This window comes from Hylobates moloch, unplaced genomic scaffold (genome assembly GCF_009828535.3).
Source record: "Hylobates moloch isolate HMO894 unplaced genomic scaffold, HMol_V3 SCAFFOLD_15, whole genome shotgun sequence".
Lineage (NCBI taxonomy): Eukaryota > Metazoa > Chordata > Mammalia > Primates > Hylobatidae > Hylobates > Hylobates moloch.
In genome coordinates, this window is record NW_026652290.1 from 70,079,200 (window position 1) to 70,093,834 (window position 14,635).

At 37.5% G+C, this 14,635-nt stretch overlaps 1 protein-coding gene across 2 annotated transcripts in view; it reads right to left on the reverse strand.

Moving 5' to 3' along the window:
- The window catches only part of EML6 (EMAP like 6), a 272,017-nt gene that overhangs the window by 156,615 nt on the left and 100,767 nt on the right, over positions 1-14,635 (reverse strand). For both annotated transcript variants that reach the window (XR_009210040.1, XM_032176630.2), the window contains exons 3-5: positions 9,595-9,754; positions 6,128-6,226; positions 2,244-2,312 (exon numbers count right to left, since the gene is read on the reverse strand). Coding sequence is in view for 1 of the 2 variants with exons in the window: in XM_032176630.2 (XP_032032521.1) it covers positions 2,244-2,312; positions 6,128-6,226; positions 9,595-9,754 (328 nt within the window). In the remaining variant the exon portion in view is untranslated. The remainder of the gene's footprint in view (positions 1-2,243; positions 2,313-6,127; positions 6,227-9,594; positions 9,755-14,635) is intronic.

Below are 14,635 nucleotides of genomic sequence, written 5' to 3' on the forward strand. Positions count from 1 at the left end.
TTCCTACATAAAAATGTTTTTAAAGAAAAAAAAGCCACAAATCTAATCCCACCATCACCCACCCCCAAAGTAAACTGTAAACTTCCCCATAATAGATGGTGAATATTTCCCAATATCAATCATCTAAAACGTAACTTATGATTGTACAGTGTTTCATCATATGGATATAACATTTTATTCAACTTCCTAGAGACACTTAAGTGGTTTCAGATCTTCTGTTTGGTTTGTTTCAGATCTTCTATTTGGTTATTTGCTATTGATAAGTTACTCAGCAATGAGTCAGCTCTTGGTTCATACTTCTAACAATTGCTTGGGATAGATTCTAAGATATGAAATTACTGGATCAAAGAGAATTGACATTTCTAAGGTTAAATATTTGCAAATTTCTTGGCTGAAAGACCATTATCAGCTTACCCCCCTCTACCAGCAAGGGTTGTGAGTGGTCATTCACTGAATCCTTGCCAAGATAGGATACTTTTAATCATAAACTTGATAGATTTAAAATGTTCCGTTATTTTAAAATTTGTATTCCTTAATTATTGAGATTTTAACATTTTCATAAGTCTATTGGCCAACAGTACTTCTATTTTTGTCAGTTTTCTATGTTCTTTGTTCATTCTACAGATTTGCAAGAGGTCTTTGCATTTTGAGAACAACCCAGTATCTACTTTGTGTGTTGCTTATACTCTTGCTAGTTTGCGGTTTCCCTCTTTTTGTGGAAAGAAGGAATTATACAGAATGTTTTAATATTTCTACAGTTTCATCAGTATTATCCCTTACCATTTCTTTGCTTTTACATTTTAAAAAAATCTTTCTCCAATTTGAGCAGTTAAACATTTGCCTATATATTCCTCTAGTTATAGTTTTTGAAACTTACCTCTTTAATTCATATAGACTTTGTTTTAGTGTATAGTATGAAGTATTGACTTTTTCCAAAAACTTGATAAATTTGTGCCTACCAGTTAGAGATGCTATTATACTCTAAGTTGTCATACATATTAAGGTCTATTTTTCAGCTTTTATTTCTTTGTATCCAAGTCTTATACCATTTAAATTAAATTCTACTACGCTTTAGTAAATAGTGGTACATATATCCTCTTCATGATTCTTTATCCCAAAGTTCAGTTACTGTCATTATTTAATGCTTCCAGATTAATTTAGGATAATTTAAAGGGAAATTCTGTCAGGTAAAAACAAAAGTAATAGGGATTTTAACTGCATTTCTACCAAATATAAATTTGGAGGTAAATGATACATTTGTAAATTTTAGACGTGTCCAGAATCAACACTGTCACTCCATTTGTTCAAGTATTGTTTTACATTCCCCTGCAGAGTTTTGTAACATTCTTTAGGTAAGTCTTCTGTATTTGTTATACTTATTTGAGTATTTTATCATCTGTCCCCTTCTAACCAAGTAAGAATAATGGGAAGGATCGTGAAAAACTAGACTAAAAGAACTGCAAAATAGGAGGGGGTGGTTAGAGGAAAATCTTCGTTCATACAAAAATGTACCATTTTTGTACAGAATCCATGCATGCTCTATGCAAGAAGGTAATCCTTATACTCTTGTTTATGGACTTTAACTTATATTATTTACAATCCTATAGAGAAAGAAGATCCTGGGCCATACCCCAGGGATCAGGAGAAATTTTTGCTATGTCAGAGCAAAGCATGTTGATACAGTCAATTTTGCTACTTGTGAACAAAATAGTAAGAAGCAAATGTGGGGCCTACCCAGATGACAGTGTAGTCTAGAGGAAGATTGGGGCATTTAAAAACTAATGGTCCAGATAGGTTTGTACTGTGAATTCCTCTATTTCCATGTAGAGCGCAACATGACAGCTTTCTTTTAAGGGAACATAACATGTCAAAGTGTTGACATGCAAATATGTAAATATTCATTATAATGGAAAAACTTAGTTCACAACATTAAAATCAGCACTGTTTTAAAACATGCAATCCCACACGTATTATGAGTCTTCAGTTAGATATTTAATTAACATAAAATTTCCTTTTCAGTTGCCTGCTGAGCACTTCACTTGATTGTCATTACTTTGCATTTCTAAGAGAGAGCCCCATCAGCTGATGTTAGTTTGCTTCAGGAGCAGAGAAACAGGTAAGAGGGCACTATATTAAAGAAAAAAAATGTAAAGTCTAGCAGTCTCTCAACATCAAATTATCTATACAAACACCTAAAATTATTTGCACTCAAGGTACCAAAATCAAAAAACAAAAAACTTTACCTTTATATGTTTTACTCCACAGCTAACCACTCTGTTTGGCTGATACGGATCCCAGGAAATATCAAAAATCTGTTCAAAACATTGAAAGTTCCCATGTTGATCATTTGATATGTTTTTGCCTTTTCCCAATACTAGTCCAACTGCCGAGACTCTACCCTAACATTTAGAACACAATGTTACCTGCACAGAATAAAAATGGAAGATTTGGCTTGCAATGAGTCAGGAAGTAACACACGTTATCACCTCATGTCTACTCACCTTAAGGCCTGAGTAGAGAGAGAACTTACCAGAATTATTTAGAACAAACTGGTGTCATATTTTTAATTTTGTCCATTTGGGATAAACAAATGGACAATTTAGGATAAATTTTTGATCAAATTTTTCAATAGCTCTCCACAGTGCTAACACTTTGGAGATAGCTTTTCAATAGAAATCTAAAGAATTATAAAATGCTTCTTAGCTAGGAAAACATTCAATAGTTAACTACAATTTAGTGTGGCCAACAGTCTCTAATAATCACAGAAGTTAATATTCCTAAATGTAAGGCAGAGGGATTTATCTGACACTAACTTAAATAGTCCCTCAGGATATCATTTTAATCTGACCCAACATACTATTATATTTTCAATTATCCAATGAACTGAAAATACATCTGCAACTACTATTTGTCATTCTTTTTTCTGTGATTATTATAGACTGTGAGACAGTCTCGCTCTGTTACCCAGGCTGGAGTGCAGTGGCGCAATCTCGGCTCACTGCAAGCTCCGCCTCCCGGGTTCACGCCATTCTCCTGCCTCAGCCTCTCCGAGTAGCTGGGACTACAGGCGCCCGCCACCACGCCCGGCTAATTTTTTTGTATTTTTAGTAGAGACGGGGTTTCACCGTGGTCTCGATCTCCTGACCTCGTGATCCGCCCGCCTCAGCCTCCCAAAGTGCTGGGATTACAAGCGTGAGCCACCGCGCCCAGCCTGTCATTCTTTTTTTTTTTGAGACAGTCTCGCTCTGTCCCAGGCTGGAGTGCAGTGGCGCAATCTCGGCTCACTGCAAACTCCGCTTCCCAGGTTCAAGCAATTCTCCTGCCTCAGCCTCCCGAGTAGCTGGGACTATAGGCACGTGCCACCACACCCAGCTAATTTTTCTATTTTTAGTAGAGATGGGGTTTCACCATATTGGTCAGGCTGGTCTCAATCTTGTGACCTCGTGATCCACCTGCCTTGGCCTCCCAAAGTGCTGGGATTACAGGCATGAGCCACCGTGCCGGGCCTATTTGTCACTCTTTAACAAGAGCTACCAGACAGTTTGCAGGTAGTTCTATTTCCATTCCAGAGACAAGAAGGAAAAGGTCAATCCTGAGAATCAAATTGCCCATAGCAACTGCTTAAAACAGGTATTTCGAGGGCCCATCTGAGATGCTCTCATTTAGTGGCTCTGGAATTGGGCCCAGATACCCCACACTTTAAACAGACTACAGGAGATTCTGATGGAGGCAGACCCATGGGCCACATTCTATGACACACTGATACAAAGGGAAGGACTACTTGTCAGGGACAAAGTCTAGACCAGAGAAATAACCTAGACCACTAACTTTTCATCACATATAAAGAAGCAATTATGGTCCCCGGAAAGAGCACTGAAGAAAAAGTACTTGGTCCAAGTATCCATTTCAGCCATTCAAGCTCAGGCAAGTCTGAGCATCTCTAACCTTAACCTCATCTTCTCTACAGTGGATAATACCACCTCAAGTTTTGTTAAGGTCAATGAAGATAAGGTATATAAAGTCATTTTGCAGGGTATAAAACATTCATTATATAAATGTAATGGATTAAGTATTTTAGTGCCACTAAAATAATCTTGAAGATAATCTTGAAGTTAACCATAAGCAGTCAATAATTCATACTGGTATCAGTAATAAAGAGCAAAATTATGTGTGACACAGATTATGCAGTCTGGGGGAACATTCTTCCAAATAAAGCATTTCATCAAAACATCCTAAGATTACAGACTCATCACTATAGTCCTATTATACTTTTTACATTTCACCCTTACTGGAAAGCGGTAGCACAGCAATAGGGCATGCACAGTCACTGAAACATACAGGCAAGTCACATGATATCCAGTAGTGTTCAATTTATCTAAAGTTTTAACAGAGTTGAATTGAGCAAAGAACTGTTTGCAAATTGGGCAGCCCTCAGAACCAGAAGAGGTTTAGAGAGCTCTGCTCTGCAACTGGGCAGGCATATGTATGCCGGGAAAAATGAACTGAGGTACAGAAACAGCTTTCCTAGTTTCAGCTCCGAATTTGCTTTATTTGGGCATGGTCTCAATAGGTGGCAGCCTGCCATTGGCTGAAGCTGGCTGCCACTCAGCTATTTGTTACAGAAGTATACACCTAAATTTTCAGTTTGGTCACTTACCAAGCTAGGTTGCAGTTGATTTTGTAGAGACTTGCTATATGGAGGGCAGCTGAGGCCAAATTTAGTTTAACAGTAATAATTTAACAATAAAAGCTGTTTCTATACAAGCCAAAGTGATTACATTAGTCTATTTTTCTAAGTAAGGAGATTTTACCGGTTTAAACTGTAACTTAAGTTTTCTACTTTTTCCAAGGTGATAAGGCCAAAAATTCTGACAGACAATATACTAGTTCAGGTCAGACTATATAAAATGATTCAGAAACAGAAGTAGTAAATGCAGAATAACTCAGATAAAATATTATATATGAGTGTATATATATATGCTGTGAAGTCTCCCCAGGGGATTCTATCTGTAGCCAGGATCGGGAACTACTGGACGAGAGGGGTACCAGGCCTCTTACAGTACTGAGGTTCTACTGTTGGTCACTCCTGAGCTTTCTGAAGACTTGATCCTGGAGTAGAATTTGCAACATCTGTGGGGTCTTCTCCCTACAAACCTCCATAGGTGAACGTGCCATTCGTACTTAAATTTTTTTTTTTTTTAGAGTTCCTTCTAAGCAAGAGACAGTGAATTTCATGTTTAATTAGAGCCTCATTCTACATCAAGCTTGTCCAACCCACAGCCCAGGATGGCTGTGAATGCAGCCCAACACAAATTTGTAAATGTTCTTAAGGTATTATGAGATTATTTTATTTTTAGCAAATCAGCTATCATTAGTGTTGGTGTTTATGTGTGGCCCAAGACAATTCTTCCAGTGTGGCCCAGGGAAGCCGAAAGATTGGACACGCCTGTTCTACATGAACACTTACATTGTGCAGAAATACAAAACAACTAGGAATTCAAGTAAAACAGTCATGCAAATTCCTTGTTTAAACTAGAGAAACCAAGATAATAAAGGAGTCAAATTATTTTAATTATGCAAGACACTGGCAAATTAGAGTTCTGACCAGTTTTATGTATATACCCTCTTCATCCCCTAAGACTACATGGAATTATCAGTTCTGATCACACTGACTTCAACAGGAGTAAGCAGACCACATTCAATGTTCTCAAATACAACGAAGAATCACAAAGTTGTCATTACACTCATTCAAAATCAAAATGCTTACCCATGTAATCATATTTTGTGACTATTTTCTAACAACCATTTCCATTTCTAAATGAATACATCTAAACTACACATAATTTCAAATTCAATTCCATTTTGATTTCATAAAGTAGTAAAATGCCAGCATCAAAAATTTGCTTTGCCTATGAAAAGCAGTAACAATTCATATAAAGTACTGGATCACCAAAAGCACATTAAAACAGTTAGCTATTAATCACGAAAAAAGAAGATGTTTATAAGTTTAATAGGAAAAATGTATACATGAAAAATTTACTTTTGAAAATATTAGAAGTCTAAGAAGCGATATCACAAGTCCCCCCAAGTTCTGAAATCTGCACAGCTTCATCCAATAAGTTCTTACCCTGTCAGAATGGCCGGTGGCTGAGGCCAGAAGTTTTCCCTTCCTCCAGTCCCAAATGCAGACTGTGTTTTTGGCATCCAACCCCACAGAGGCTAAACGCTAAGAATAAGAACAATAATTTAGTACCCAAAAGGGATGGGAAGACTTATTGACACATTAAGAAATAGTTACTATTTACTATAGGTTAGGCATTGAATTTCTTATAACAAACCAATCTCTCAAAACCCATCTTAAACCCCAAACTAAAAATATCACAATAGATGATTTCCATTAGTATATGCTGAAATTTCAAAAACCTAAGAGCTACAGCTCCTTTATCCTTTTTAAGTGTAAGAAACACACATGTAAACTCTCAGGAAATCTCTGATAAGTCAATAGAAACTACAGAAACAGAACCTGAAAGCAGCATCTGGAATTTATAACTTAAAATTTTTAGGTAAAATCTTAATGTGAGATTTAATAGAACCCAGGATTCTATAGTCTAAAAGCTTCAAACTGCTACAATTTAAGGGTTTGACAAATAGAATAAATGAACATTAATTTTTAGTTTTCTATAATTTTACAAACATTTAAGGTGACTAAAAGATAATATAATCTAAGTAGAAGTAATCTGGTACTTCACCTCCCAGCCTAAATTCCTTGGGGTCAGGTCAGAACCTGTCCTTAAAGGAAGAATAAAATGCAACCCACATGATTATATACAAAACCAAAAGTGTGAAAAACAGGCAACAGTCATACCAAAATCAGAGTTTCTTGCAGGATATCACTTATAAGGAGACAGCATTGTGTAAGAAATCTGAACTATAAGTAGATTTGGCTTTTCTTTTCACTTTTAAGTAGCCAGACATAAGACCTTGCAAAATTAACCTCCTTAAATCTCAGTTTTCTCATTTGTACAATGGGTATAAAAAATATTCATTCCTTCTACTTTATTGGATTGTTGTATGGGTCAAGTGATGTAAAATAAAAGGGTTTTAAAAATATGGTATTCCCCAAGTGTAAGAGTGTGTGAGTACTGAGTACATTTGAGAGTGTGCCTGTGTATGCGCACACTCACCGTGTGGATGAAGCAGACAGCCACATATGGTTAAATGTATATATGTGCTGTTATGCAGGGATTCTTCAGGTTTCTTCACTAAAGATGGCTTCCATTAGGAATTTTTAACGTAACACACATCGTTGAGGGTTTTTTAATGTGTCCTTAAGAAATGTCTTTGCTGTAATTTTTTAATTGAGGGTTTCAGCAATGGAAATAAGATGTGGCTGTATTTTTATTGGTAAGAAAATTTGAATGGGTGAATTCCATTCACCTTATTCTTTTTAAGAGAAAAAAAAGCAGTTAACACAAATAGGGGCACTGAAGTAAAACCCACATTTTTTGATGGAGAAAAAGCTGAAAAGAACCTGTTTTGTTCATCTGTAGTGACAGGTCCCATAGCTACCTGAAAAGCATTTTTATTGCCTTTTGTTGATTGTGAGGTGATGGGCTATTTGTCACTTCTAAATATCATTCGATTCCAGTGAACTCTGTCCAGGGAGTAAGGCGGACCTGAAGCAATAGTCATCAACAAGCCACGAAATCCATCATGGCTAACATATAAGAGGTTATTTCTCTCACCTGACAGTTAAGTACCGTGCAATCCACCCCCACCACCATCCTTCAAAATGAAACCTAAAGGAGAATAGCTAGGATTCTAACATAAATTAACATGGACAAAAACTAAGTTAAAGCTGGATTTCCCTCTGCTGCATTACATTTTCTTGTGACACTTCAGAACAAATTGACAAAGAATGCTTGCTTGAGTAACAAAATCAGATTAGAGAAGGTGCATAGCAGTACAGACAGAAGCATACATTTACACTTGTACATGTGTATGGATTCTGATTCACTTCAGTTTATTCAGGCAGTCAATATAACTGCAAGCCTGAACAAATACTAGCATCCAGCTATTGTCTCTTTAGCCATAAAAGGGAATGTATGCATTAAACTAACTGGATGAGATTACAGAGGAGTAAAATAAAGAACATATATTCCAGGGATCCACAAATGTAGTGAATCTAGTTCTAGAAAACTAGATGACTAGTGATTGATGCTCTCCTAAAATAGAAAACAGCAAGTAAATGCTAATTGTTTTTCAAAAGTGACTCAAACCAGGTTAACTCCTATAATCCACTGAATTTCCTACAGACTTTCAGTTAAGCCTCTATGAATAATTTCACACATCTTTGCATGGCACCAACTTACAGAATTAACTCTGAAACTTGTCAAAAATTAGATTGAAGGAATTAACAGGCAGAAACACGGAGGGTGAGAGAGACAGAGGAAGGGTGGCAAAGGAAACGGAGGCAGTTGGGGAGATGGGGAGAAAAGGCCCGGGCTTAGGGAGGAGATGAATGCAGCCAGAGCCAGGAATGACCCCTCCGTTTTTACTTTCTTTTCTAGAACGTATCGACCTATCTTTTCTGCCAAGTGTTGCTGTAGGTCAAAAGAAGAAAACATTGTTGAGAGGGAGTGGCAAGGCTTTGTGAAAACCTTTGGAGACTCAATCACTTCAATGGGCAAAAGGGTGAGCAGGACACTTCAGGTGGACAGGACAGACTGAGGAAGGACCCAGAGGTACAAACGTGCAGGGTCTGGTATAGGAGTCTTGCAGATTTGTCCAATTCGACTACAAGGGTACAACGGATAAAAGTCTAGAAAAGTTGGCTAAAATAGAATGCCCACCTACAAAGTGTGGACTTTATTCATTGGGTACTCCAAGCTCTTATTGGTTTTAAACAATGCTTTCACACCGTTTTCAGTTGATGAAATGCATTAGCAAGAAATTGCCTGTGAGGAGACTAAGAGATTAAACTAAGTCAGATATGACATTGACTTATCAGCACTTAAAGGACAGTGGCAGAAAGAATGGAAAGGAGAGGATGTCAGTTATTGTAAAGAAACATGAATACCCAGGAATTGATGATAGATTGAATTGGGAGAGGACAAGGAGAAGCAGCTAAAAGTGACGTCAAGGTAAAGAGTCAAGGATAATCTTCTCAGTGGATTATTAGGAGGTGATGTCATCTTTTGAAAGCAAGAGGTACTACAGACATGCTCAGGGCTTGAGGTCTGTGAATAAGGCTTGGTCCAGCCCTTATTCCAAACAGGAAGCTAACAATAGACAACAAAGTAGAATTACTAGGCTATGGTGAACCTGATCAGCATGAATTCATGACTTCTTTTATGGAGGCTTTTTAACCAGATGGTGGGACTAGGGGAACCAAAACCAAGGCCTATCCAGAGCTTGGTATTAGTGCCATAGCTTTAAAGAGGAAAAAGCAGGTGAAAAATTCTAGGAGACTGTGCCAGGAGAATCAGCAAGGGTTGATGGACTTTGAGTCTACCGGCTATTCATATTATAGTTTTAAGTGAATTGTGAGAAGTCATTAAATAAAACAAGTAAAAAAAAAAAAAAGATACACACCTGTCCATCTGAGTCAAAAGCCAGGCAGGCAACTCCATGTGTATGGACATCTTTAAGAATAGACACAGTTTGGACATTATAGGAATCCCATATGCATATATATGGCTCCTTCCCGACTTGGCCAGTTGCAACGAGAGTTCTGTCTGGGTGTAAGGCAAGGCTGAAAGAGAAAAGGTTTCTTTTCACATCTTCCAACTGAAGAAAACACTGATCACCTTTTATCCAAATCTGTTTCTCATTTAAATTATCTAACAAGGTGATCTCAAGAGAAAGAGTCTGAACTGTCCCCAAAGAAATTAATTACTTGATTTGTCTAATTGAAATGTTCACTTTAGCAGAGAGGCTTAGCACAGTCTGACAATCTCATTTGGTCTTACCCACTGGTTACCTTGAAAATTAGGTGCTGCTGTGATTGTAATTATTCAATTTAAAATCGTCTGTATCGTTTTATAATTGCTTTATGTTGTGAAATCTAATTATTGATTTTCAAAATATTACTTGTTTTCAAGTTAGCTTTTGACTTTTTTTTTTTTAAAATGTTGTTACTAGAGGAAGGGTCTCTTCTTGGAATTAAACCTGCTTGCAGAAGCGCTGGATACTATCCTCATTAGGATTTCACAAAGCATGAATGGGTCCCAGAGTCATGTGCTGTTTCTGTGTCTGTTGCTATAGATTTTCCATATTACATAGATCACTGTGACACCAAAGAACTACAAATTACAATTGTGGTTTGTATAGGAATTTTTCTCTGTAGTTTGATAAAAATGAAACTTCGTCAAATACCAACTGGTATTTTAAGGAGTCAGTAGCTGTTGAGAAGTATTTTTCCTAGATTAAAAAAAAAAATCACCCTAATGTTTTAAATTCATTGTGTACAGATGTTGCGCCTTTCTAAAAAATAGATGTTGGGAATCAAGAGCACCTTACCTATATAGCAAACTAGCTAATTGTATAAACTTCTGCTTATACAATAAACAAATAGAAATTTTCCCATTTCAATTTTCAACATCTGCTTAACAGAGTAAATGGAAGTAGACTTTTTTTTTTTTTTTAAAGTTTTTAGCATGATGTTAATGAGAGTGTATGTTCTGACATCAGACACCGGATTTGCATGTTGGCCGCGCTTACTATCTCTGGTTCTTTGGACAAATTATTTCATCTTTTGCCTCAGTTTCCTCATCTAAAAATAGAGATAATACAGAAAATAGATGATATAGTGAATCTCGAGTACTTAGAGTGCCTGGCACAGAGCGAACACTGAATACAAATTTTGTCTTTTGTGTAATTAGCATTATATATCTATAACCAACATAAACATGCCTGTGTGAATATAATATGGCTTCTGAAAATAAAATATGTACTTTAAATCCACGTTGGACATCTGAAAAGTGCTTGCTGGAAAATATATCTTTGGGAATCTTCATAAGCAAGTAATACAGAAAGATAACCCATATAGAAGGGTAGCTTTTCAAAATAGGTGAATGCTAGAAGCTTTTAACTTTTTAAGGTTGTAGAACACTTCAGCATTCAGTTGGTGAGAGATGATCAATAAGAAAAGACCCTCCCAATCTCAATTTTGTTGAGACACACCTGGTATTTCAAAGCATCCAGATGTCCCAGAAAACTGCAAGATTATGGCATGCCATGTTTGCTCATTAAGCTGAGCAGATGGATGCAGGCTAAAAACCGTTTGTTGACAAACCAGTATATTCTAGCTCATTCACTTATTCAGCAGGCCCTTATGGACCTATGATATGTCAGGGACAGTGCCATAGATATATAAACAGAAATCATACTGCTGTCTTTCAAGGAGCCCACTTTCAGAGGAAAGAGACATGTAAAGAAGTAATTACAATATGTCAATATATATACACAGTAACAAAGAAAGATGGAGGATGGAGAAAGATGGAGGATGGAGTGACCAGCTGCCCAGGACATTAAGGAAGACACGAGTTCATATGAAAGACAAGGTGCAAAGGAGAGTCATGTGAAAAGACAATGTCATCCACAGTTTCAGTCTTACAGAGAATGGCAGGAAATGAGATGGGTCAGGCAGGCAGGGGCAGCTCTTGAAAGCTGTCTTAGCCAGGCCAGGAAATTAGGGTACCACTGCCTATTTTCAGCAGGACACAGAATAAACAGTTCCATAATTTAGGAAGGTAATCCTAGCAGTGATGAAATGCAGGGGTAAGGACAGATCTGTGAGGGGTGTTAGGAGAGGCAAGGTGGTCAGTTAGGGACCATGGAGAGACAGTGAGGGAAGATATGGGTAGAGGGGATAAAGAAGAGTCAAGAGCTATTGGGGGTGAGAACAGAGGGGGAAATGCTTAGTATGTTTGAGTCTCAAGAACAAGCCTGGGCACATTAAAGTTGACAGAAGATTTTGTGTGGGCGACGAGGTTTGTAACTCACAGAGCCTGGCTACAGTAAAGTTTGAAGCCTATGAGCCTGATCCTGGGAAAAGATGGCCTACCTCTATCCAATTTTTAGTGGGGAAACCAAGCAGACTGCTCAGGTTAGCATCACATCTGGAGCTCTAAAGGCTAGGAAGAAGAGGATTGACTAGATTGTATGCTCCGTGAGGGCGGGGGCTGTCTTCCATCATTCTAAACAGTTCCTGGAACATCATACAGCAGAGTAAGCATTAACAAAATACCTGAAGAGGGAGTGAATGGTGCCAACCATCTTGGCTGCCATATTGCCTCTCCCCCCTGCAATAGGAAACAGGTTCTACCCAGGGACTAGAAAATGAAGAATGAGCATATTTCCCCTGGAAGGCCAGAAACACTTTCAAGAGATATAAATTAAACTATTTTGCTGTGATCACAGCTTCTATTTTAAAATCCTTGAGATACTTGGTAGATTCTTGAGATTCTGAAGCATCCAGAAGCAAATAATAAATCGCTGCTCCGAGCAGTTGTTCTAATTCCGTAATTCCTGATTTATTTCAGTTCTTTGAATGACGGGGTTGGGGGGAATGGAATAAACAGATTTCAACAAGTCTTCAAATAACTTACCAGCCTTAGTTACTCAATTAGCAGCGCTACCCCAAAACACCTCACATTTTGGATTTAAAGTATTTTTATGCTGGTTATTGTTCTTTTCATTCATATTGAAGTCCATAAATTTATCACATTTACTAAAAAGTTCACATTGCAATTTTTTTTTCTTGCCAGAAGTTCCTTCACACTGTTTGTTAAACCATTTCTTTACAGCCCTTTCTCCAGTCCTCCTTTGCCATTTGGGTACATTAAGAAAGTGAGCTTTTTCTCCTTTCATGAGCCAGAGTCTCTGACATCACCTCTCTGGCTTGATGCAACATGATTGCTTAGAGGGACTCATAATATTACCATTTATCTATGTCCATGTCAAGAATAGCAAGAACAGAGAACCACCTTTATTCACTTTACTATTTGTTACCTTTCCCATCAACTTCCCAGAAACTCCACTCCTTTCACCAGAGTGTTATGTCTCATCCAGGGCACAGCCAAATGCCATCCATGTCTCATCCAGGGCACAGCCAAATGGCATTTACTTCTATTTTAAATTTGTCATGTCATTTCAAAAGCACATGTTAAGCCTCAAAAAAGGAGAAAAGCTCACAAACTTTACTCATTAGATTTGCAAGAGAATATAAGGTATCAATAATGGTGGAGTTACAGATTTAATAAGTACTTATTTAATAAACAAAATTCCACACATCTTTGGAATTTTAGTTTAGAAGCATTTTAAATGACAGGTGAGTATTATGTTTGAATTTTCCCCAAATGAAACCAAGTCCATCCTTTTCTACCTACCTCAAAATTGCTCTTTGCTCCCTTCTGAGTGCTCTGAGCCTCAGAAGTCACCCTCCAGCCACGCTGTTAGTCAACCAGCAGATTAAAAGGTCAGGTCTTTGTATATAATTAAAGGGCTGTGATGGAAAGAACCCTGTCCCCTGAATTCCTGGGCTTTTGATAAGATCTCATGAGAAATGGCCAACTATTGTGTCCTTCTATAGAGGGGGTCACAGAAGCGGAGAGTGCTACCATCACACAAAATGCTTGTTCTACCCCGGGCTTCTTGTCATCTTCTTTACCATGTTATGACTGGAAGTACGGACACCACTTATCTCTATTTTAAGTCTATCTGCCAATTAAGAGTCCATATATTTAATTATTTGCTTTTCTAAGAAAACTTGCAACTTTTGCAAGTTATTTTAGTTACGACAGCACTGTCACAATATTAAAACTTTCATAGTTGACTCCTGTTCATTGAGAGTCTCAACACAATGAAAGTCTCATTCCACACCTACATAAAAAGGTTTGGTGTCACTGTTTTTCCTTTGGTACTCAGTTTATTCCATTTATTGTATTTTACATATGGCAACAAAAAAAGGATCAAGTTTTGAAAGAACTGTTTTTTAATAATATAAGCCTAGTTCTTTTGGGAAATCCCATATTGTTACCATAGCAATAGAAAGCACTGCAGAGAAGGACTTTCATCAACCTAACTGGGAGAAGAAATTGATTTGTTTCTCTAGCATGCCAGGAGGGAAAAGCATGGCTTCCTGATGTCAGATGAGATCAGGAAGATTTCCAAACATCTTGTGTAAAAGAAGAAAATCCAAAGGGTCCTGGAAGGAAACAGCCTTGCTTATGAAGTTTAACAACAACAACAAAAATACTAATCAATACTAATCATTCTTGATTCCTTGACGCAAAAAATTTTATGAGCACTCGTTCCAAGTGCAGCATTTTAAAAATGTTCGTAATTCTTAAGCCTCATTTCACTTTTGCCCAGGCTGCTTCAGTGATTCTCTCAGTAATAATTTATATGTTTAGTTTTTTTGTTGTTGTTGTTTTTTTAAAAAAAGGTCTCAGCAAGAAAGCACGAAAGCCTTCTCCCTCCCTGCCCTGAAGATAACCTTGAGAGCAGCTTTCCCATGTCAGAGGCAGACGCACATCAAAAAATTAGGTTGCATTGTCTGAGGACAGAAGGGGAGGTTGCTGCTTTGGAGGTTCAAGGGGGAGTGACCCAACCTCAGTGGATGTTCATCTGA